This window comes from Plecotus auritus (assembly GCF_963455305.1).
Source record: "Plecotus auritus genome assembly, chromosome: 14".
Taxonomy (NCBI): domain Eukaryota; kingdom Metazoa; phylum Chordata; class Mammalia; order Chiroptera; family Vespertilionidae; genus Plecotus; species Plecotus auritus.
In genome coordinates, this window is record NC_137780.1 from 7104744 (window position 1) to 7127865 (window position 23122).

The 23122-nt window shown below is 49.6% G+C and overlaps 1 protein-coding gene across 1 annotated transcript in view; it reads left to right on the top strand.

Moving 5' to 3' along the window:
• The window catches only part of TP53BP2 (tumor protein p53 binding protein 2), a 48540-nt gene that overhangs the window by 18827 nt on the left and 6591 nt on the right, over positions 1-23122 (top strand). Inside the window, exons 3-15 of the mRNA XM_080651251.1 lie at positions 2047-2160; positions 6271-6353; positions 9755-9856; positions 11659-11833; positions 14889-15070; positions 15681-15845; positions 16196-16424; positions 17630-17743; positions 18069-18217; positions 18717-19182; positions 19698-20467; positions 21119-21256; positions 21963-22096. Coding sequence (XP_080507377.1) covers positions 2047-2160; positions 6271-6353; positions 9755-9856; positions 11659-11833; positions 14889-15070; positions 15681-15845; positions 16196-16424; positions 17630-17743; positions 18069-18217; positions 18717-19182; positions 19698-20467; positions 21119-21256; positions 21963-22096 — 2821 coding nt within the window. The remainder of the gene's footprint in view (positions 1-2046; positions 2161-6270; positions 6354-9754; positions 9857-11658; positions 11834-14888; positions 15071-15680; positions 15846-16195; positions 16425-17629; positions 17744-18068; positions 18218-18716; positions 19183-19697; positions 20468-21118; positions 21257-21962; positions 22097-23122) is intronic.

Consider the following 23122-nt stretch of genomic DNA (forward strand, 5'->3'; position numbering starts at 1 on the left):
AACATTCTGTTGGGATTTTGATTGGTTGCAGTAAACTCATAATTAATTTGACAGTTGTTTGTAAGGTGTGATTGAGAACGAAGTCTTGAGTGTTGAAATTCTGTCTCTGTCATTTACCAGCTTTATGATTGAAGGCCAGGTCCTTAATCTCTGTAATTCTCCAGTGTTTTCTCTACAGAATTGGGATAATAATTGAACCTATCTCATAGGATTGAGTGAGGATTCCAGGAGGTAATACGTGGGGGAGGGGGGACTTAGCGTAGCCCTGGGTGCACTTAGTACTAGCTCTCAGTAATAGCTATGATGTTTTAACCCCCCCCCCTTTTGCTATAAGTGTTTATTAACAAATAGTAAATATATTACTTTGATTTTGTGAGTTTCTCAAGTTTCTTATTTTCGTTCACTGAGAGGAGCTTTGCTTTGCCATCTCCGTTTCCTCGCCGCCTGTCAGTTGTTTGAGTAGAGAGCATTTCTGAGATTCCTGTTACAGGCCTGGGACCGATGGCGAGGGGGACAGATAAGTTTCCTGCTTTCGAGTACAAGCAGGTTCAGCAGATGCTTAGAACACGGCGTGGTAACCGCAGTGACGGGTGGACGTGCTCCGTCGCAGGAGGAGAGGGTGCTGGGGACGTATCCGTGCGCAGAGCGGCACGTTCACAGTCACAGAGGCCGAGACCAGGAGAGAGGGGAGGGGCGGGGCGCAGGGGCCTTGAGAACCTGTGACGAGCATTCAGCACCTGCAGCCCGGGCTGCTCTCGTCCTCACAGGCCACAGGGCCTCGGCTCCCAGACCTACGGGAAGGTTCATGGCCTTTAAGATGGTCCAACCCAGCAGGGATGGCAGTTGCTTCACTGCCTTTGAGTTCTCTCTTTGCTTCTGGAATCGGGGGATTTTATCTTCTTTGAACTAGTGTGTGTGTGTGTGCGTGTGCGGTGAGGAGGTGGAGGGCTACTCAATTTCTTTCGATGGGTTTCTACTTATCTATGGTGCTCCCTTCCGGCGGGGGGTGGGGGTGGGTGGGTATCTTAGTTAGAATTTCTGTGGTTGGCAGAAGAGGGACGTCTGTGTCGGCTCAGGACGCTCTGTCACTGGGAATAGAACCAGAACGGACCTTGGTGGCAGCCAGGCCCCTGAGGCTCAGGGTTAGCTCGCGAAACGGGCTGCCGAATGCTTGGCTGCTGCAGTCTCTGCCTGTGCTGCTTACGTAGATGTTGCTTCTGGTGACTGACAAGTGCATTGAGTTTTCTTAGGCTGTTTCAACCCACCTTCTGTTAAGAGTGACACTGGCAGTCTAGAAATACCGATCGGTTCCCTCCGCGTGCATCCTGACTGGGCATGGAACCGCACGCTGGGCATGTGCCCTGACTGGGACTCGAACCCGCAGCCCTTTGGTGCACAGATGACACATGAGTCAGGTTGGAAGACTTTTTGAGGGGAGCTCAAGGTACCTGGTTTCTCCTGACGTTCCTGTCTATTAGGGTGTTTAGCTGAGCCCTTCTTTTTGTCTCTAGAAAAGTTCTGACAAGTGGCAGTTCACCGGAGGAGCCAAGTGGATGTATTTTCAGTGCAGTCAATAGCCTGTTATTTGGCAATGGATACATCTAATTTTTTAACAGTTTTTAAAATGATAATTTAAAAAGTCTAGTAGAGAGTAAGACTAGGCTATTTAGAAAGTTGTTTGTAAAATTTTTGGCTTATATATTTAGAGAATCCTAGAACCATTAGAGTTAGAAGGGACCTCAGACCATCCCATGTAGGAGATGACGGAAACCTTTGAAACGCGGGGGCTGGCTACGTGGCAGGCTGATGGCTAGTGAGGGGCCCACGGAGTGAGGTCGGCCCCGGCTCCTTCCGGCCGGCCCAGGCCCAGGCCTCCTTCAGGTCTCCACCCGGGCCGACACTGAGTGTGTGTGGGGATTCTCTGACACTGTGTTTTCTAAGGGCCCTTTAATGGAAACAAATGATCTACGCTGCCACGTTTCCCACATTCCCAATATGTGATGTGCACGAAGGATCGATAACCCGACGTGTTTGTCTTTCTCCTAGAGCGCCCCGTTGCGGATAACGAGCGGATGTTCGACGTCCTGCAAAGGTTTGGAAGTCAGAGGAATGAAGTGCGTTTCTTCCTGCGGCATGAGCGCGCCCCCGGCAGGGACTTGGGTAGGTGGACCCTGTGGTCAGCCCCAGGATCTGGACTGTGTTTTATGCGTTGGAGTGGAACCGGGTAGTTTGAGGGGTGAGCGAGGGTACGTGGCAACAGTGGGGAGAGACCACGCTTCTAAGATCTGACTGTCGGGGAGGAGACAAGGGGATGGTCTTGCTTGTTCTGTTTTGTTTGAAGAAGAGAAGTTTTTTGTTTTTTAAGATTTTTGTACTGGTTTTTAGAGAGAGAGGAAGGGAAAGGGAGAGAGAGAAACATTGATGCGAGAGTGAAACATCGATTGGCTGCCTCCTGCGCGTGCCCTACTGGGGATCTAGCCTGCAGCCTGGGCATGTGCCCTCACGGGAATGGAGTTGGCAACCTTTCGGTGCACGAGACGATGTCCAATCAGCTGAGCCACACCAGCCAGGGCGCAGATGGGAGAAGTTCTATGATAGTTTCTAATGCGGGAGGGGAGGAGGTTGCAGTACATGAAAGAGGGGATGCTTGAGGGGGCGCCCCTCGGCCCTGGCAGAGAGTCTCGCGGGCAGAGGAGGGACCCTCCTCCATGGTAACAAGACAGGAAGAGTAAATGCGTGCGCCTGTGAGCGAGTCGGGGAATTGTCATCGGAACACGTTTTCTCAGACGTAGAAGGCAGGCCTCTGAAGGTGAGGATGGATGTGGTTGGCAGTCGGAGCCGGAGCCGGTGTGAAGAATAGGAGAGGGCCCCAGGGGAGCAGGTTGCCGGGCTCCACGGAGGCCACGAGACCACCGTGACATTCTCCAGCCCGAGGGCTGTAAGGGCAAAGGTGGTTGAATCGACCCCAGGCTGGGGTGATGCCAGACCCATTCAGTGGAAGGTCAGCGGGACAGGGACGAAGAGGATACTGGCAAGACGACCTCTAAGCTGGGTGGGGAAGAAGGGAGGATGGGAAGGGCTGAGGGGAAAGGGCGACCAGGGGTCAGAGGTGACAAGTCTCAGGTCCGTGCAGGGGTGAGTGAGGAACTGTGGTCACAGCAGAATGTTGGGAGGTAAGATTCCAGCGTGGAGCTCTTCCAGGTGGCGGTTCCAGGTTGGTCATGAAAGGAGCCTGGAGTCGGTGGGGATGAGGAAGCCCAGCGCCGAGAGCCTGGCTTGTGGCTGGGACCCTCATGCAGGTGCAGGCAGGACTGGCGTGGAGAGAACACGGCTGTCAGGTGCTCACTTCCCATGATCAGGGCTGTGACGGGGTTTGTAGATGACGGGAGGAGAGGGCAGGCGGCAGTCATGGCAGTGGAGAAACAGCAGGCTGCACACGTCACAGCCATCTGGGCAGGTCTCGGAGGATGTGGGAGGCTGAGCAGCTTCCAGGCAGGTCCGTGGGAAGTTCTGTTCTCCACGGGAAGCTCTGTTCTCCGTGGGAAGCTCTGTTCTCCACGGGAAGTTCTGTTCTCCACGGGAAGTTCTGTTCTCTGTGGGAAGCTCTGTTCTCCGTGGGAAGCTCTGTTCTCCACGGGAAGTTCTGTTCTCCACGGGAAGTTCTGTTCTCTGTGGGAAGCTCTGTTCTCCGTGGGAAGCTCTGTTCTCCGTGGGAAGTTCTGTTCTCCACGGGAAGTTCTGTTCTCCACGGGAAGTTCTGTTCTCTGTGGGAAGCTCTGTTCTCCGTGGGAAGCTCTGTTCTCCACGGGAAGCTCTGTTCTCCGTGGGAAGTTCTGTTCTCCACGGGAAGTTCTGTTCTCCACGGGAAGTTCTGTTCTCTGTGGGAAGCTCTGTTCTCCGTGGGAAGCTCTGTTCTCCACGGGAAGCTCTGTTCTCCGTGGGAAGCTCTGTTCTCCGTGGGAAGCTCTGTTCTCCGTGGGAAGCTCTGTTCTCTGTGGGAAGCTCTGTTCTCCACGGGAAGCTCTGTTCTCCACGGGAAGCTCTGTTCTCCGTGGGAAGTTCTGTTCTCCGTGGGGAGGCGCCAGTGGAGGCGGATCACGAGGTATTTCTAAGACTGTTGGAGTTTTCACAATGGGAAGCTGAGGGTTTGTGACTTTTGTATATAATTCTTGGGAGTAAGACTGCAGGTAACATGTTTATCAGTGGATGCTATGCAGTCTCAGTTGTATCACTTTACTGGTAATTCAGAAATCCATATGGTCCCCAACAAGGAGAGATCACCAAGTGCAGGCTGTGGACGAGCTCACAATCGACTTGTCTGGCCTCTTCCACTCCGCAGATGAGAAGGTGATACTTTGGGGTTCAGTGACTTGTCAGAGGCCACACACCCAGAGGCAGAGCCAGGAGTGGGACTCGCGTCACCTCTGCCAGGCTGGCTGGCGTGCCGTGCGGTGTGACTAGTGCCCGTGGTTCTAATTTAAATGAGCATGTATTTTTTCCCTAAGCGTTCTTCTTTCGTAGTTTTAAACTGGCACCTGCATCTCATTTTTATTCCGTTCTTTGTTTACGACCTGCACGCACCCTCTGCTAATAAATGAGTTGGACTCTACCCACTCACCTGCCAGTTCAGATGTCCAGCCGTGCGGCCCTGGCTGAATTATTGAACGGCCTCTCGCTAGCGTAATGTGCGGTGTCGGTGTGCCTGTAACGTGAGAGGAGGATCGGAAGGTGAAGGAGCTGTTTCACGCTGTCACAAAGCTCCAGTGCCACATGGTGTCTGACCCGGGGTAGGACAGGGCTGCTTGTCAGTGTCCTTCGGTCAGGCGTGGACCTTCTTCGTGGGGGCGGCTAGATTACAGGTTAGGAGGCTGTCACCATGGTCCTTTTCCAGTTTTACTCGGACCTGGGACCCAGAGTGGATATGGAACTATTTTTAAAGCTCTCGCCTCACACTCTATCTGTGGAACTGCACTGGTGTGGTGGGGAGGGGGTGCTGGGGGGGGCTGCCTTTGAGGCAGCAAAGACAGCAGTTATTCCTAAATGGTACTTTTATTTTTCTTGTAGAAGTAGTGTGACGATTCCTGGGGCTATTTTCTCAGAGAATTGAACAATGTTTTAAAAATAAAGCTAACGCAGTTCTAGCCCATTTGGCTCAGTGGATAGAGTGTTGGCCTGCGGACTGAAGGGTCCCGGGTTCGTTTCTAGTCAAGGGCACATGTCCCAATTGCAGGCTCGATCCTTGGTGGGGGGGGTGCAGGAGGCAGCCAATCAGTGGTTCTCTCTCATCATTGATGTTTCTATCTCTTCCTCTTCCTTCCTCTATGAAATCAATAAAAATATATTATAAATAAGTAAATAAATAAATAAAGCTAACACAGTAGGGCTAGGGATGGTGTGACCCCTGGCTCTGATGATATCGTATTACTGGCATGGGAATTAGTGGTAAGCTTTAGGCAGATTCAGTAGACATTTAATAATCTTTCTAATTTCTGGAAATATAAATATTAGCTTAATTTCACTTATTTAAAAAATTCTCTTTGCTGATATTTGTTTCTTATGATGTATCCGTTTAAATTAAGACTATTTTCCCTTACGATGCATTAAGTGATGCTGAGAGACCCATATATTTTGGCTTAAAACATTCGTTTTAGCCAAAGCAGAATACAGTGTTTTCCAGTTAGTACTTTCCCAAACTAAGAAAATGGAAGATTTTTACTTAAATAAATGGGGAAATACTTCGTAGTACTTCAGAATTACCACAAAATGTCCTCGATAAGCCAGATATTCAAAACACTACTTGTATTTTCAATTGCTTCCTTCCCATGTAAGTTACAAAACACTCTGAGTGAGCACAGGATGGATTGATTTAATTCTCACTTAATTCTTTCAGTGAAACTGTTTCTGATTTCACTCCTGAGGAGCTAAATGGAGAACTAGGAGGAGTTACTCCGAGTGAATGGTGTGATTTTCCCATAATGAGAAGAACATCTATTTTGTTACACTTCCCCCCTCTTCTGGTCTCTGAATCATGCAGCTTTCCTAGGGAATAGTTAGCAAGGGGCGTTTAATAAAGTTCACTATTCACTGTTCCGAGATAGGTTTCCCAAACAGGCTGAATTCGAGGCCTTAATGCCATTGCTATTAGAAAAGATTTTGTTTGAAGTTTCCTTTCAATTTAAAATATCAAAGGGCAGTAATCACAGAACTAAGAAATGCACTTGGAGGATCTGCAACTCTGATTTAATGCTTAGTTTTGAATTGTGTGCTTAGTGAGTGGACCACGGCCTCAGGACCCAACTTTGAAAAGAAATGGTGTGAAAGTTCCTGGTGACCATCGGAGGAAGGAGAACGGGGTGAGTGATCGGTTACTCCTGCTAAGCACGTACCACAGCGCTGCTGCCTTTTTAACCTTTAAATTGGTTATTCAGTGGGTGGTTATTAAGTCTGGCCCTTTTTAAAAAGGTGGTTTTATATTTATCTCACAGAAACAATTAATTTTCATGCTCTCTCCATGCTGACTGTTGAAAGAAGCTAGACGCTGAACATGCCAATTCAGAACAAAGCCGATGTCGAGCACATATGTGAAGAAGTAGTGGTGGGGTGATTTTATTCGTGGGGTCATGCTTCTAGGAAAAGAGAAAATTATCTATCAGTGCTTTTGCGTTTGCATATGAATGTCAGCAGGTATCTTTGGGGAACCCTTACTCTAAGTCTTCTTTTCGGAGCTCAGAATTTCTAATGCTGTGGGGATTGGCTAACGGGCCTTTCTCCCGCCTGCAGCGACCTCGGGTGAGGATCCAGGTCATCTGAAGTAGCAGTTGCTCCTGCTCTGTCTTTTCTCAGGTCGGCTGTGAACGGCTGACACAGGGAGGACACGGAGGGTCTTCAGCATTAACAGGGTTTGGGTGCTTCTTGACACTATGTATCTTTTCCCTTCCCTGGGTATTTTTTGTAAAACACGGCTTTATTGATGTATAATCGACATGCAGTAAACGACACATATTTCAGATACACAGTTTGAGAATTGCTGACATATTGCACACACCTCTGAAACCGTCACCATAGCCACGGTCAAAAAACCCCCTTCACCCCCAAGTCCCCGTGTGTCCCGTCGTAATCCTTCCCTTCTGGCCTCTCCTCACCCTCAAGGAACCACCCGTGGGTCCACTTTCTGTCACCACAAGTTATATTTTCTAGAATCTTCTCCAGCATGTGCTCTTTTTGTCTGAATTCACTCGGCATAATTACTTGAGAGCCATCATTCTGTTGTGTCTACCAGTCGTTCATTCCTTTTTTTTTTTTGTTTTGTTTTTTAAATATTTTTTATTGATTTTTTACAGAGAGGAAGGGAGAGGGAGAGAGAGTTAGAAACATCGATGAGAGAGAAACATCAATCAGCTGTCTCCTGCACACCCCCTACTGGGGATGTGCCTGCAACCAAGGTACATGCCCTTGACCGGAATCGAACCTGGGACCCTTGAGTCCGCAGGCCGACGCTCTATCCACTGAGCCAAACCAGTTAGGGCTCGTTCATTCCTTTTGGTTGCTGAACGCGACTGCGTTGCCTGGCTGTACCACGGCTGGTTTAGGCATTCGCCTGCTGGTAGACATTTGGGTTCTTTCCAGCTCTGGCTGTTCCACGTCAAGCTGCTGTGAGTATTTGGTACAAGTCTTCGTGTGGACAAGTGTTTTTATTTTTCTTGAGTAAATACTGGAGTGGAATGACTGGATCAAATGGCTGGTGCATGTTAACTTTTTAAGAAGCTGCCACACTGTTCCAAAGCAGTTGCTTTATGTTACATCCTCACCAACACCCGGTGTGGTCGGTCCGTTTAATGTTGGCTGTCGAATAGGTGTGCGATGTATCACATTGGGCTTTTAATTTGTATTTCTATAATGGCTAATAACATTGGCTATATTTCCATGTGTTTGCCATTTGTGTATCTTCTTTGGTGAAGTATTTGTTCAACTCCTTTGCTCACCTTTTTTTTCTTTTTTGTTAATTTTTTTCTTTATTGGGTTGTTTACTTTCTAATTGAATTGGAGAGTTCTTTACATATTTTGAACCCAAGTCTTTTATTAGAAATAAGATTTGAAAATATTTTTTCCAGTCTGTGACTTGTTCTTAATTTTGGTAAATATAATAGATCCACTTAGTTTTGTAGTTTTAGGTTTTACACTTAATTTTATAATCCATTTTGAATTAACATTTCCACGTGGTGTGAGAATTAAAGTTTTCTTTTTGGCATGTGGATACCCAGTGGTACACCCTGTATTTGTTGAAAAGACTATTCCTTCTCCACTCAGTTGCCCCTGCACCTTTGTCTGAAATCAGGTGCCCCATGTGTGTGTGGGTCTGTTTTGTACTCTTGTCTTCCATGGATCTATTGATCTTGGCATCAGTACCACGCTGGACTGGTTTCCCAAACATTGTAAGTCTTCAAACCAGACAGCCTTGTCAAGGTTGTTTAGGCTATTCTAGATCCTGTGTATTTTCACATGGCATTTTAGAATTTTCTCGCCAGCTTATACAAAAAGCCTGCGGGGATATTGGTTGGGAGTCCACTGAATCTGTAGATTAGTGTGGGAAGAGCTTTTCCATCCATGAACACCAGCTCTATCTCCCGTTTGGTTTGGTCTTCTTTCTCTCAGCCGTGTTTTGAAGTTTTCAGTATATAGGTCATGCATGTCTCCTGTTAAATTTATTCCTAAGTACTTGATATTATTTTGTATGCCATTATAACCAGTATTTAACCCATTGTACGCCATAAGTGTCTGGCCTTCCCCACACGCCACGCACATCTATTAAAAAAAAAATGTTTTCCCTAAGTGGCAGCCCTGACCAACTTTAAAACCATTTTTCATGAGAATTTTCAGCTGAAAATATTTAAGAACACCCGAATTGTGAGTAATATATTTATTTTTGTCATATTCATTGCAAATTGATTTTTTTAATTAAGTTCAAAATATCGTGGCGTAGTTTCCATTTTGGATGCGTGGCAGTTAACTGGCTACAATTTTTTTCAATTTCTGGTTTTCCTGATATATAGAAAGGTGATTGATTTTTCTATCTAGCCATCTGGCTAAGTAGTTTTCTTACAGATTCCATATGATTTCCTTTATAGATAATTATGTTGTCTATAAGTTAATGACAGCTTAACTCCTTCCTCCCCAATCTGGATACAGTTTATTCCTCTTTCTTGTTCTGTTGTACTGGCTAGAACTTCTAGGACCATGTTGAGTAGATGTTTTGGGAGTAGACATCTTGCCTTTTGTCCCTGATGATCCAGTGTATCTTGAAAATTTTTATGCCAGTGCCGTATTTTTTTATGGTAATTCTGATGACTGTATTTTAGGTTTGCCGCCAATGCCCCACCATCACATTTAACATGGTCAAACACTACTTACTGATACAAATTAACTATAGAACAGGGCTTTTCTAAATTGTCCCATTTATGTTACTATTGAAACTATTTAAGTTTAAATAGTTTTAAAATAAAATATTTTACTTTATTTAAAATAAAAGCATTGGTCTGTATGTGAGTATGTTTTATACCTTAACTTAGTAATAAATCAAGCGCGGGGTAGGGGGCGGTGATGTAAAACATCAGTGGTCTCTTTAATATCACGGAAGGAAAACGGCTGCAGAATGGCGCCCCGAGTGGGTCAGGTGAGGCTGTAAACAGCACCGCTAGGCCTCCGCGGCGCGTCTCTGCGCTCACTCACGGGCAGGGGCTTGTGCTTTCTCCTCCAGGTGCACAGTCCTCGGATGGATCTGACCCTCGCCGAGCTCCAGGAAATGGCATCTCGCCAGCAGCAGCAGATAGAGGCGCAGCAGCAGATGCTGGCGACGAAGGTAACGCCTTGTGTGAAGGGGTCTGACAGGCCGCATGCCCGTGTGTGTGTGTGCGCCGGGCCGTTCACAGTGTACCCTCATTATTGCGCCCGCTACCTCACAGACAGGACCGTGCACTCTGAACCCCAAGTCACCTGCTGGGTGGTGCTTTCTCCCCTTCACTCCAGCATTTCAACCCTTCATCATCCCATGGCTCAGGATCTTCCTGCCCCGGATTCTGATGAAATGACCGAGCTGTGTCGGTGTCAGTGAGGGAGGGGGTGCTAGGAACCTGGAACGTGGCTTAGCAGGAACTGTGGGCTGTTTGCCTCGAGGCGTGGCTTCAAAGAGGATTGTCACATCTACTGATGCTAACACTGTCCCCTCCCGTCCCCACAACAGGCTGCTTGCCTTTACTTTGGGGACATTCTCCACCCACAACCTAACCCAGGTCTGGCCTTGAACGAGGGAGCCGTCAGGCGCTTCTCCGTGACTGTCAAAACCGGCCTCCAGGCTGGAGCAGATGGCGCAGGCTCTGGAAAGGGCTCTGGAGGAAACACTAGTCTTCGCAGGCTGCGCTGTCTCAGCTCTGCAGTTGCACCGAGAAAGCAGCCATGGGCAGCAGGACAGCGGAGGGGTGGCTGTGTCCCAGGGAAACCGCCCACGGAAGCAACGCAGGCGGCACTTGCCTGCGGGCTGTGCATTGCCAGTCCCTGGCCCAAACCCAGGGTCTGCCGCTGGCCCGTCCTTGAGTGACTAAGTTCCCTGGAGCGGGGGCGGCCGTGGCGGCTTGACAGCAAGTTAGGTGACGGCCAGGATTCTGGAAGGCGGTTCTCGACACACCCACGCCTCCGTGGGATTCTCCCTGGGCTCCCTCGCCATGCGGACCCCGCTTTCTCAGAATCATGCGTCTCACTGCTCCTCACACTTCAATACGCACGTGGCTCACCCAGGCCTCTTGTGAAAAATACAGGCTCTGATTCAGAGCTCTGGGTTGGGTCTGAAATTTTGTGTTTTACAAGCTCCTAGGTGATGCTGTGAGGGTATCATTCCTTGAGTAGTAAAGACATAAATTCAAAGAAAAAGGTTAACCAGAGAAACCTCTAGTCTTATTTTGAAACGATGTCTGTGTGATTTACATGTTTTAGGCATTTTGTGAAGGTTACCCTTCATTATGAATTGTGTAGCTCTCCTATCAGTTTACTTAAAATATCAGATGTCACGGGAATAAGAGGTAAAGCTGCAGGGGGCCGTTTCCTGACGGTGGTAGGTAGCGCCTTGGCCCCTCTCTGAGCGTGTTGCTTGAGTGCACTCTATATGAAGGATGTAAGGCACAAAGGGTTACATTTCACAGTTCCTCTCATCCTCCCGGGGCCCGGAGGTAGTTACTGGTCACCTTATGGATGAAGAAACGACTTGGGTACGCGGTGAGCTTATGTGCGTTGCCGCGGTCTCATAGCTAAAGAGTGACGAGCTCAGGTCTGAACCCGAATTTGACTCCACAGCTTAGCACTTAACAGCTCCCTGAGACGGCCTCCCCCTTCCTGAGCTCCCTCTTAATTGTAGCTGTGGTGCATGAAGACGGGTTCAAGGGTCACTGCTCGCTTGCGGCACAAGAACCACTTGGGTCAGGAATCCTGCTTTTCGGATCCTACCCCTGAGGGATTCTGGGGTTGGGCCCCGCTGGTCTGATGGCGTGGACAGGGCAGAGCAGCGCGCTGGTGCGCCTCAGCCCCGGCGTCTCGGGGTCCTGGTTGGATTATTTCGGGGTTGGTGGGGTCCCCGCTTACAGTGATAGAGCCCGATGGTGGCTTTCACCTTAGGAACAGCGCTTGAAGTTTCTGAAGCAGCAGGATCAGCGGCAGCAGCAGCAGGCTGCCGAGCAGGAGAAGCTCCGGAGGCTGAAAGAGATCGCCGAGAACCAGGAAGCGAAGCTGAAGAAAGTGAGAGCGCTCAAAGGCCACGTGGAGCAGAAGAGGCTGAGCAACGGGAAGCTCGGTGGGTGGTCCCCGTCGTCCCGTCGTTATCTCAGCTCTAAAGGCTGTGCGTTAAGCACGTCAGTGTAGGAAGTCTATATAAACTTGTAGTGCCCTGGCCGGTGTGGCTCGGTGGATAGAGCGTCGGCCTGCGGACTAAAGGGTCCCAGGTTCGATTCTGGCCAAGGGCACATGCCCGGGTTGTGGGCTCGATCCCCAGTAGGGGGCATGCAGGAGGCACAGCCGATCAGTGATTCTCTCTCATCATTGATGTTTCTATCTCTCTCTCCCTCTCCCTTCCTCTCTGAAATCAATAAAGAAATATAAAAATAAATAAATAAATAAACTTGTAGTAAAGAGGAATAAGATGAGACTCTGTATGTAGATAACTTTAAAAGTATGTTTTGAAAGTAAAATTCACTGTAATTTTGATGTCACTGGCTCCTCTGAATTGAATTGAGTTGTTGAATGTTTAGACAAGTTTCTAAAATTACCTTTGGAAAATGTAGTAGTTTTTTTCCTCTAAATATTTTTTGACTGCAAATCAGATGAAGGCAAGGATTTTTAGTTATATAATAGCTCCATCAGTTATGTGACCATTTACATTAACATTTTAGTGATTTAAAAAATTAAATCTTTATTGTTGAAAGTATTACATATGTCCCCCTTTTCCCCCCATTGACCCCTTCTAGCCTGCCGCGTCCCCAGCCCAGGCCTTCACCACCGTATTGTCTGTGTCCATGGGTTATGCCAGCCTTGGGCAAACTACGGCCCACTGGCCGGATCCGGCTGTTCTATCCGGTTCTCTTGCTCCCCCCCCCCCCTTTACTTTGAATTTATATTAGTTCACACAAACACTCCATCCATGCTTTTGTTCCGGCCCTCCGGTCCAGTTTAAGAACCCATTGTGGCCCTCGAGTCAAAAAGTTTGCCCACCCCTGGGTTATGCAAATATGCATACAAGGTTTTTGATTGATCTCTTCCCACCCACTCACCTACCTCCTCCTTCCCTCTGAGATTCCACAGTCTATTCTATGCTTCTATGTCTGTGGATCTGTTTTGTTCGTCAGTTAATTTTATTCATTAGATTCTACATATAATGAGATCGTGTGATATTTGTCTTTCTCTGACTGGCTTATTTTGCTTAGCATAATACTCTCCAGGTCCCTCCAGCTGTCTCAAAGGGTAAGAGAGCCTTCTTTTTTACAGCTCCCTAGTATTCCATGGTTATATAAATGTATCACAGCTTTTCTGTCCACTCATCTACTGATGGGCACTTGGGCTGTTTCCAGATCTTAGCTATTGTAAATTGCGCTGCTATGAAGCCAGGGGCGCATACATTCTTTCTGATTGGTGTTTCAGGTTTCTTAGAATATATTCCTAGAAGTGGGATCTGTGGGTAAAATGGCAGTTCATGTTTAATTTTTTGAGGAAACTCCATAATGTTTTCCATAATGTCTGCATTCCCACCAACAGTGCACTAGGGTTCCCTTTTCTCCACATCCTCGCCAGTACTTATTGTTTGTTGATTTGTTGATGGTTTCTTCTGCTGTGCAGAAGGTTTTTATTTTGATGTAGTCCCATTTGTTTATTTTCTCATTCGTTTCCTTTGCCCTAGGAGATGTATCCATAAACGTACTGCTATGAGAGATGTTTGAGATTTTGCTGCCTATAGTTTCTTCTAGGATTTAGAAGAAGATGCTTGATATAATTCCAGTCTTCCTGAACCCATAGAGACTTGTTTAGTGTCCTAACATGTGGTCTATCTTTGAGAATGATCCATGTGCACTTGAGAAGAGTGTATACTAGTATTCTGCAGCTTTGGGATGAACTGTTCTATAAATGTCAGTTAAATCCATCTGACCCAATGTATCCTTTAGCGTCACCGTTTCCTTGTTAATTTTTTGTCTGGAAGATCTATCCAGTGAAGTCAGTGGGGTGTTAAAGTCCCTACTGTGACTGTATTGCTGTCGACCTCTCCCTTAAAGTCCTCCAGAAGTGTTTTTACACAATCAGGTGCTTCTGCATTGGGTGCATATGTTTATCAGGGTTCGATCCTCCTGTTGGGTCAGGGCCTTCGTTGCCTCTTGTGACGGCCTTCATTTTGAAGTCTGTTTTGTCCGATGTGAGTGTTGCTACCCGAGCTTTTTTTTTCTTTTCCATTGGCATGGAGAATTTTCCCCATCCCTTCACTCTCATCCTGTGTGAGTCTTTTGTTCTGAGGTGGGTCTCTTGTAGACAGCGTATAATTGGGTCATGTTTTTGTATTCACTCAGCTACCCTGTGTCTTCTTATTGGGGCATTTAATCCATTTACATTTAAGGCTATTATTGGCAGGTATTTTTTACTACCGTTTTAATTTCTTATGCCTGTGCTTCTCTCCCTGTTTCTTCTCACTACAGCTGTCCCTTCAGCGTTTCCTGCACTGCTGGTGTGGTGGAGATATCTCCCTGTCCCTTTCTGTTTGTCTGGGAAGCTCTTTATTTCACCACCTCTTTTGAATGATAGCCTTGCTGGATATAGTAATCTTGGTTTCAGATCTTGCTTTTCATTACCTTGAATACTTCATGCCATTCCCTTCTGGCCTATAGAATTTCTGATGAGTAATTAGCTGACAGCCTTATGGGAACTCTTTTGTAGGTAACAAATTGCTTTTCTCTTGCTACCTTTAAAAGATTCTCTCTTTTCCTTTAATTTTTGGCATTTTAATTATGATGTGTCTGGGTGTGGGCCTGTTTGAGCATTGACCTATGAACCAGGAGGCCACAGTTTGATTCTTGGTCGGGGCACATTCATGGCCCGGGTTGCAGGCTCCATCCCAGTGGGGGGCATTCAGGAGACAGCCGATCAATGATTCCCTCTCATCGTTGATGTTTCTGTCTCTCCCTCTTCCTTTCTCTCTGAAATCAATGAAAATAAATTAAAAACAACAAAACACCACTAGGTTGGCTCTAGGACTTGTCTGGAAAATTCCTCTACTTTTTGTAGAAAGTTCACTGAGAAGCTGGTCGCCTGGGAAGTGGTCCATTCTTGTTTTTCTTTTCAACGATGGTTGCTTTTTCTCCTCCTCATTCCAGTGGAGGAGATTGAGCAGATGAACAGTCTGTTCCAGCAGAAGCAGAGGGAGCTCGTCCTGGCCATGTCCAAAGTCGAGGAGCTGACGAGGCAGCTTGAGATGCTCAAGAACGGCAGGATTGACGGCCACCATGACAGCCAGTCCGCCGTGGCCGAGCTCGACCGGCTGTACCGGGAGCTGCAGGTACCTGGGCTGCTGTGCCACACACAGAGCCGCCTCCCCGCCACACAGACTGTCCTTTCTACGCGGCAGGAAGGGCTGGGTTTCCACGTCTTTTCCTTTAAGGAGATGGAGGGGAGGCAGACCTAAGCCCCAACGAATCAGAATAAACTGTCTAGTCCAGGCGTCCTCAAACTACGGCCCGCGGGCCACATGCGGCCCGCCGAGGACATTTATCCAGCCCGCCAGGTGCCGCTGCCTGTCCTGCTTAGCAGCCGACGCGTCCCGGGCCCGCAGTGCGCATAGGAATTTGTTCATAGTTTTTTTTTTTAAACTATAGTCCGGCCCTCCAACGGTCTGAGGGACAGTGAACTGGCCCCCTGTTTAAAAAGTTTGAGGACCCCTGGTCCAGTCCCTCGCACTGGAATTCGGAGGCGGTCCTCAGAGCCACAGCCAGTGGTCTCCACTAGACTGGAAGCCTTGAGATGAGAAGTTTGGGGCGGGGGGAGGGGGGAGTGGGCAGGAGACCTTACACTTTTAGAAATTATGTAATAGTGACCCATGGGACTCCGTGTAAGAACTTTTTCTTCCTCCTCCTTGGCTACCTTTTTTTGTTGTCCCCTGCTTTATTCAGCTAAGAAACAAACTGAATCAGGAGCAGAACGCCAAGCTGCAACAACAGAGGGAGTGTTTGAATAAGCGCAATTCCGAGGTGGCGGTGATGGACAAGCGTGTGAATGAGCTGCGGGACCGGCTGTGGAAGAAGAAGGCGGCGCTGCAGCAGAAGGAAAACCTCCCCGTGAGTGGCCGCTGGGCCGTGGGCGGGGAGGAGGGGGCGAGGCCAGCCCCTGCGGTCAGCTCTCGGCAGCTGCTTCGTGGTCAGTGCTGGCTGTGCCTCCGCAGAGGGCGGTGCTCAGACGTGACCCATCTCCGTGTGCCGGTTGACGTTCTGACCTGCTGTCTCCGGTTTTCTCGCTGATCCTTGTAATGAAGGGTGGGGAGAGCTCCCTGAGCAGTGCTTTTGTTGGGGAGTTTCTAGCAGACTCTGTGGCTAGAGCTGATGGTTGAACGCGATGAGCATTTCCCAGCCTTTTCTGAGCTGGATCCAGTCTGCCTGGGGACCCTGAAGGACCTGTGCTTCCTCCGAAGGTTTCACCTGATGGGAACCTGCCTCCTCAAGGCGTGTCGGCGCCGAGTCGCGTGGCGGCCGTCGGTCCCTACATCCAGTCGTCCACCATGCCCCGGATGCCGTCCAGGCCGGAGCTGCTGGTGAAGCCGGCACTGCCCGATGGGCCCTTGGCCGTGCAGCCTGCAGAGGGGCCCATGAAAGTCCACACGCTGCCCCACATGCGATCCGGGGCCGCCGCCCAAGCTAAAGGTACGCCCTTTCGTCATGGCACGTCCTTCCACAGCTCCGTCCTCCTCCTCACTGCTGCGTTTCCCAGGTTGAGTTTTACAACAATGTCTTCCTGTCCCTGCTCGTGTTCCTATTCTAAGAATCCCCTGTATTCTTTGCTGGGACAATGCGTTTCTTAGCCCTGAGTGACGCAGTTCTGGTCAGGAAGGGAAGCGAATGTAATGTTTTTGCAAATCCGAAAACTGGATTGAACCCCTCCTTGTGACTAAGGAAATTGTGACCGCATGTTAGTAACTGGGAACTGTCTGTGTAAAAACACCGTATATGTGGTTAGTGGTGTTGACTTTGCAGAGTGCGAGGTGGTGAGTCCCGTTGGTAAATCATGTTTATCTCAGGTGTGCTTGGCTTGAGTACCTGCCCGCTGATAATGCTAGGATCAGGTAAGCATGTGGGGAGGGCAAGTGTGAGTAGCAGGCTCCTGGGTTAGTGAGCTTTGCAGCCCAGGTGGTCCTCGGGCACACGGGGAGGTGCAAGCCAGAGGTCTGTAATAGGAGGAAGATGAAGGGAGAACTGTGGGAAAGGAGGGTAAACACGTTCTTCCGACCCCTGGAAGAAAAAATAACAGCCAGTATTATCTCTCTTCCCTAACCACTCGCATTGATTACATTTGCTAACTTGGTTATGATTTTGCCCTAATTGCCACTGTGAAGCAGTGTGGCACCTCGTGAGTTTGACTGTAGAGGTGCTTTTGTGTGGTTTCTTACGGAAAAAGAAAAGCTTTGAAACTTCACTCCTGGCGGAGGAAAATCCTGAACACACTGATTTGGGCAAGACTAGTCCAAGTTATGGCTTATTTTTATTTTTTTTGCCTATTATAGTACGTGCATACTATGGTGTCGTTTTGTAAGATACACCTTGGAGCCCTGGGTCTGCTAACTTAGAAATCGTTTTCTGAGAGCGATGGTGACATTTTCTTACCATCGAAGCGTAATGTGTCCTTGCTGGCAGACTTCCCACTTGCCACGATTAGTTTTAAATTGTTTGAGGAGGGGGGAAATTTTAAATTAGAAATATGCACCCTGATACTTTCTGAACAAGTTTGCTGGGATGGTTGAATCTGAACGTTAAAGCTGTTTTTTAGAGATTCCACTTCCTAGCAGCGAAAGGCGTCAGGAAGGACCTCTTCAGGACGCCAGCTCATTTGTGGTTACTTCTCTGTATTCCAGGCTCTAAAGCCCATTCCTTTGGACCCGACTGGAGTCCCCACGCAGACCTCTTCCCGAGCCAGGCCTCTGCCTCTGCCTCTGGCCCGAAAGGCGCCGGGGGTGCGCCAGACCCAGGTGAGGCTCGGTGCTGCTCCCCCGCTTTCTGTCTGGGCTCCTCAAGGTGCCCTGGGTTCTTTTTTAGGTGGTTTGTTTCTAGTGTTAAAGCCGGGGGCGGGGTTTATTTGCAGGTCACCCTCATTTAGCCAGGGAATGAAGGCAATGCCAGCATTGTCGTGTTTGGGTTACTTCTTAATCAACTTAATTTAAAATTAGGGAAGCATTTCGTGAGTGCAGGGTTCCAGAGAGATGGAGGAGGGAAACTGACAGGTGAGTAAGAAATTCTGTTACAAGCAGTTTGAGTATCAGTGTGATATTTTTTTCTTTTCTGTTTTTTTTTTAGCTGATGATGGAGAGGTTCCAGCGAGGGAGAAGGAGAAGAAAGTGCGTCCCTTCTCCATGTTTGACACGGTCGACCAGGCGGCTGCGCCCCCCGCCTTCGGGTCCCTGAGGAAGAACCAGAGCAGCGAGGACATCCTGCGGGATGCGCAGGTACGGGGCGCGTCCCGGTGTAGAGCCCCGCTGGTGTTAGAAGGGGTACAGGGCGAGGTGGGGGGAGCAGGAAGCGGCAGCGACACCTGGCAGTCAGGAATCACGCAGCCTCTGTCGTCGTCAGTGAGTCTGTGTGCGCCGTCACACCTCCGGGGGCACCGGTGCACCTGCTCCTGGGTCGTATTTCATGTACGTCTCCAAAAGACACGAGTGCGTAGGAGAACGTCCCAGTGTCCTGCTCGGTTACCTGCCGGGACAGGAAGGGGCCACGAGGAGGTGGTTCCTCGCGGGAACTGCGCTGCGTTACTGAGTCCGAGTAAATGTGCGTCAGTGCAGACTTAGGAGCTAAATGTGCAGGATTTAAACATGTGCAGCTGGTAGGTTTAGTGTTCACTTGCATGTGTGAAGTTAGGTCATCTAGACCTGCAGTGTGCCCAGCTGCTCCGTATTTTCACTGGCTGTGTGTGTGTCTGTGTGTGTGTGTCTGTGTGTCTTACAGGCTGCAAATAAAAATGGGAAAGTACCACCTCCTGTTCCATCAAAACCCAAACAGATCAACTTGCCTTATTTTGGACAAACCAATCCGTCCCCGTCAGACATGAAGCCCGACGGGCATCCTCAGCAGCTGTCCGCAGCCGTGGCGTCCGTGGGAAATAAGCCCAAACCCGCGGGGCAGCCTCAGAGGGGCCTGCTGGCCCCCGGCGCACCGCCGGGCGGCCAGGACCCAGCCCTCGTTCCCGTTCCCGGCGCGAAGCAGGAGAGCCCACCAGCCGCGGCTGTGCGGCCCTTCACGCCGCAGCCCTCCAAGGACGCCGGCCTGCCCCCCTTCAGGCGGCCGCAGACGGTGGCGGCCAGCTCCATCTACTCCATGTACACCCAGCAGCAGGCGCCCGGCCAGAGCTTCCAGCAGGCGGTGCAGAGCGCCCTGACCAAGGCGCAGCCCCGAGGGCCGCACTTCCCCAGCGGTAAGCTCCTCCCTTCCTCTCGCCCACCAGGGCCGTCACCCGCCAGGAAGCCAAGGGACTTGTCCCCGTGTGACCGGTGCTTTTGTTCTAAGAGTTTTGTCCATCGTGGCTTTTGGTCTTGATGGGCGGTTTAAAATGGGAGTTTCTGCTAAACATCAGCCCCTGCAGTGATGATAGTGAATACTGTGAACCGCTGAGTAAGACAAAGGATGAGACCGATAGGAGAGACAGAGCCTGCCACGTGGTGGCTGCCCAGGGCATCTGCTCCCACTCCCCACGGCTCCTTCAGAACGGGGGGCACGGCTCACGGGGGACTCGAGACAGATGCCCGCGGCGTGCACCGCACGAGGCTGTGCTCACACAGGCGACCCATGTCCTCTTGGTGCCTGGGCGACTGGGCAGCTGCCTGTGGAGGCGCTGTCATGAGATTCAGAGGCCGTCGTGGGGTTAGCCATGTCTGTGACTCGCCGTGTTGCTTAGTTAACTTAACCGGAGCTTTTTTCCTTTGCCATTAGTCTATGGCAAGCCTGTGATCGCTGCCCAGAACCAGCAGCCCCAGGACAGCATTTACTCCGGGAACCAGGGCAAACCCGGCGGCCCCGAGTCCGACACGGAGCCGGCTTCTTCAGTTCCGGAGAGCCACGAGAACGAGAGGATTCCTCGGCCCCTCAGCCCCACCAAATTACTGCCCTTCCTGTCGCATCCTTACCGAAACCAGAGCGACGTCGACCTGGAAGCTCTGCGGAAGAAACTGTCGAACGCCCCCCGGCCACTGAAAAAGCGGAGCTCCATCACAGAGCCAGAGGGTCCCAATGGGCCGAATATTCAGAAACTCCTCTACCAGAGGACCACCATCGCGGCCATGGAGACCATCTCTGTGCCATCCTACCCAGCCACGTCGAGCTCAGGGACCGCCGGCCCCGAAAGCCCCGTGGAAATCCAGAACCCGTATGTACACGCGGAGCCCGAGAAGGAGGTGGTCTCTCTGGCTCCTGAGCCCGTGTCCCCGGAGGCAGCCGCCAACGCCAGCACAGAGAACAGTGACCCGCCAGCCCCTCCGCTGGGCCTTGATTATGTGTCCGAAGGAGCCCCAGACACCAGCCCGAATTTCCAGAATCACGTGGAAGAACCGAACCCAGAGGCTCCCCATCTGCTTGAGGTGTACCTGGAGGAGTATCCCCCCTACCCTCCGCCTCCGTACCCGTCAGGGGAACCGGAGGGGCTGGGGGAAGACTCCGGGAGCATGCGTCCGCCTGAGATCACCGGGCAGGTGTCGCTGCCTCCGGTAAGCCACGTGGTGCCTTGGGATGGTCAGGAGCCTTGTCACTCTTCCAGGTGTTGGTTGTGAAACTCCGCGAAGCACCAGCAAGTGGGTGCAGCCGTTGGCAAAGAAGGCTTGTGTGTAAACTGCCTGTGGCACGGATGTGCCCTGCCCTTCGCCTTTTTGTAATTCCTTAGGCACAGAGTGGCCCTTATAAATGGGAAGGAAACAGTGTTGTGTTTTGAAAACACTATTTTTATTGATTTTTAGAGAGAGAGGAAGGGAGAGGGTTATGGTTAGGGTTAGCTCTTGCCCAAGTGAACCGTGGGGTTTGCTATGCTATAGTAGGCAGGTAATTTAAAGACCAGTCTTGGTTAGTTTTGAACTTGACAGAAAACCAGCCTGCCTGTCATTGGAGATGGTCCTCTTAGCTCCGTTCATGCTGCAGGACGACCAACTGTATCTCACTAGGTTTCAGAAAGTCACGTTCTGTGGGCATGTGGGTTAAGCTATTGTGGTTTATATACTCTTCTGAATAATGCGATGCTTCAATAGAAAGTGCTGAATGTATTTTTTGTGTCTTTTACCAACTCAGCTGGGGTGTTATTCCTCCCCATTTTTGTTGGTCTCTTGCTTAGAGCAGGCTCCTTAATTTTCCACGCTTTTCTTCTGCAGGGCAAAAGGACCAACTTACGTAAGACTGGTTCCGAGCGAATTGCTCACGGAATGAGGGTGAAGTTCAACCCCCTTGCCTTGCTTCTGGATTCCTCTTTGGAGGGAGAATTTGACCTTGTACAGAGGATTATCTACGAGGTATGATTGGTCGGTTTCTTAAACACGACCTTGCATCATAGTTCACTTTAAAGCTCTGATCAGGAAGCTGCCATAGAGAAGCTGTGTTTTTAAATTTTCTTTTGGGGGAGGCGGGGTTGTTGAGAGAAACTTGAACTTGCTCCAAAGCAGATGTTGCTGTTCTAAAGGTGTGACTGTCGGGTGTTTGATGATGCGGAAGTGTTGTCTTCACCGGGCCCCCTAGAGTCCTGTGCTTTCTCCGGGGGTCCTTGCCCCACTTTAAAAGTTGCTCCTGTGTGGGTTTATGCTAGACTGTTAAATTACAGATGTGGTCCCTACTGTTCAGAAACCTACAATTTAAAATATTTTTAGTTGACCTTTTTTTCTTTCCATGGAAAATGTCACTTGTAGTTAGACACTAATTTGTGGTGGGAAGTTGGAGGGTAAATAAACAAAAATGACTCTACGGATAGAGTTTCTGGTTCTACTCCAATTTTGGAGAAAAAAATCTTTCCATAGTGAGTGCCTACTTAATGTGGCTGTTTTGTCTGTCTTATTTCTAGAATTGTTCTAGGTATCGTTTTCTTGGCTCTTGTAGGTTTTAATTATGGTTTTTAAAAAAGGGCCACAAGTCTATTTCTGTTCTCATGATCCTGCAGAGCCAGTCAGTCGTGGCGGTTCAGGTGTGAAGACACTTGAGTAGCGCCCATCCTTCTTGCTGTTCCAGGTGGAGGACCCGAGCCTGCCCAACGACGAAGGCATCACGGCGCTCCACAACGCCGTGTGCGCCGGCCACACGGAGATTGTGAAGTTCCTGGTGCAGTTTGGTGTGAACGTAAATGCTGCTGACAGCGATGGGTGGTGAGATTTCCTTGCAACTCCGCCTATTTTAGTCCGTTTTTAAAAATTTAACGGAAACAAATTCTTCATGTGTGATAATGTCCTTGTTTCCTTCATTTTGGGAGCTCAGCTTAGACATAATTTCCCACAATGAACTATCTGTAGTTACAGTCACCACACTATTAGCGATAGCGCCTGGATCGGGGATGGGGGTACATTTTTTAAAGCTATGTACCCAAGAGGAACGAAATGAAGAGGGGAGGGAGAGAAAGGGTAAAGAAACAGAATCGCATGTACTTTAGGGCCTGCTTAAAATTCTCAAGCCCTAGCCCTAGCCGGTTTGGCTCAGTGGATAGAGCGTTGGCCTGTGGACTAAAGGCTCCCAGGTTCGATTCCGGCCAAGGGCACATGCCCGGTTATGGGCTCGATCCCCCCACCCCCAGTGAGGGGTGTGCAGGAGGCAGCCAATCAGTGATTCTCTCTCATCATTGATGTTTCTATTCCTCTATCTCTCCCTTCCTCTCTGAAATCAATTAAAAAATATATTTAAAAAAAATTCTCAAGCCCTTCTGAGCCTGGGCAGCGGCACTGCCTGCCTGTCAGTCTGGGGTCGCTTGTTGTCCATAAGAAAGCACTCGCGGTGCTGGCGAGAGAGTCGGTGATGGTATTCATGGCGAGGCACATGTTCTGAGTAACGGTCTTTCATGAAAAGGCCGTTGTGTCCTCTACTCTGGCAGAATAATCAGGCTGGAGCTTCAGAGCATCGAACCACATACATCTCATCCGGCTTTAGATTATCACCCAGGTTTCATGGCCTGTCGCTCATTTCCTGGGTCCCTCCCCCTCCCGCCGCCCCAGCCCGGGCAGCCCAGCACTCGGACGTGTTCCTCTGAGGCTGTGGTTCTCTAATGGGCTCGGCGTCTGCGTGTAACTGATTTAAAGGAAACCGTGAAGAGGTTCTCGGAAGGAGGGGCTTCGTAGACGACAGACTCAAGAACTTCCTTTCCAGATACCAGGTCACAGCAGGTGACATTCAGTTAAGAACCG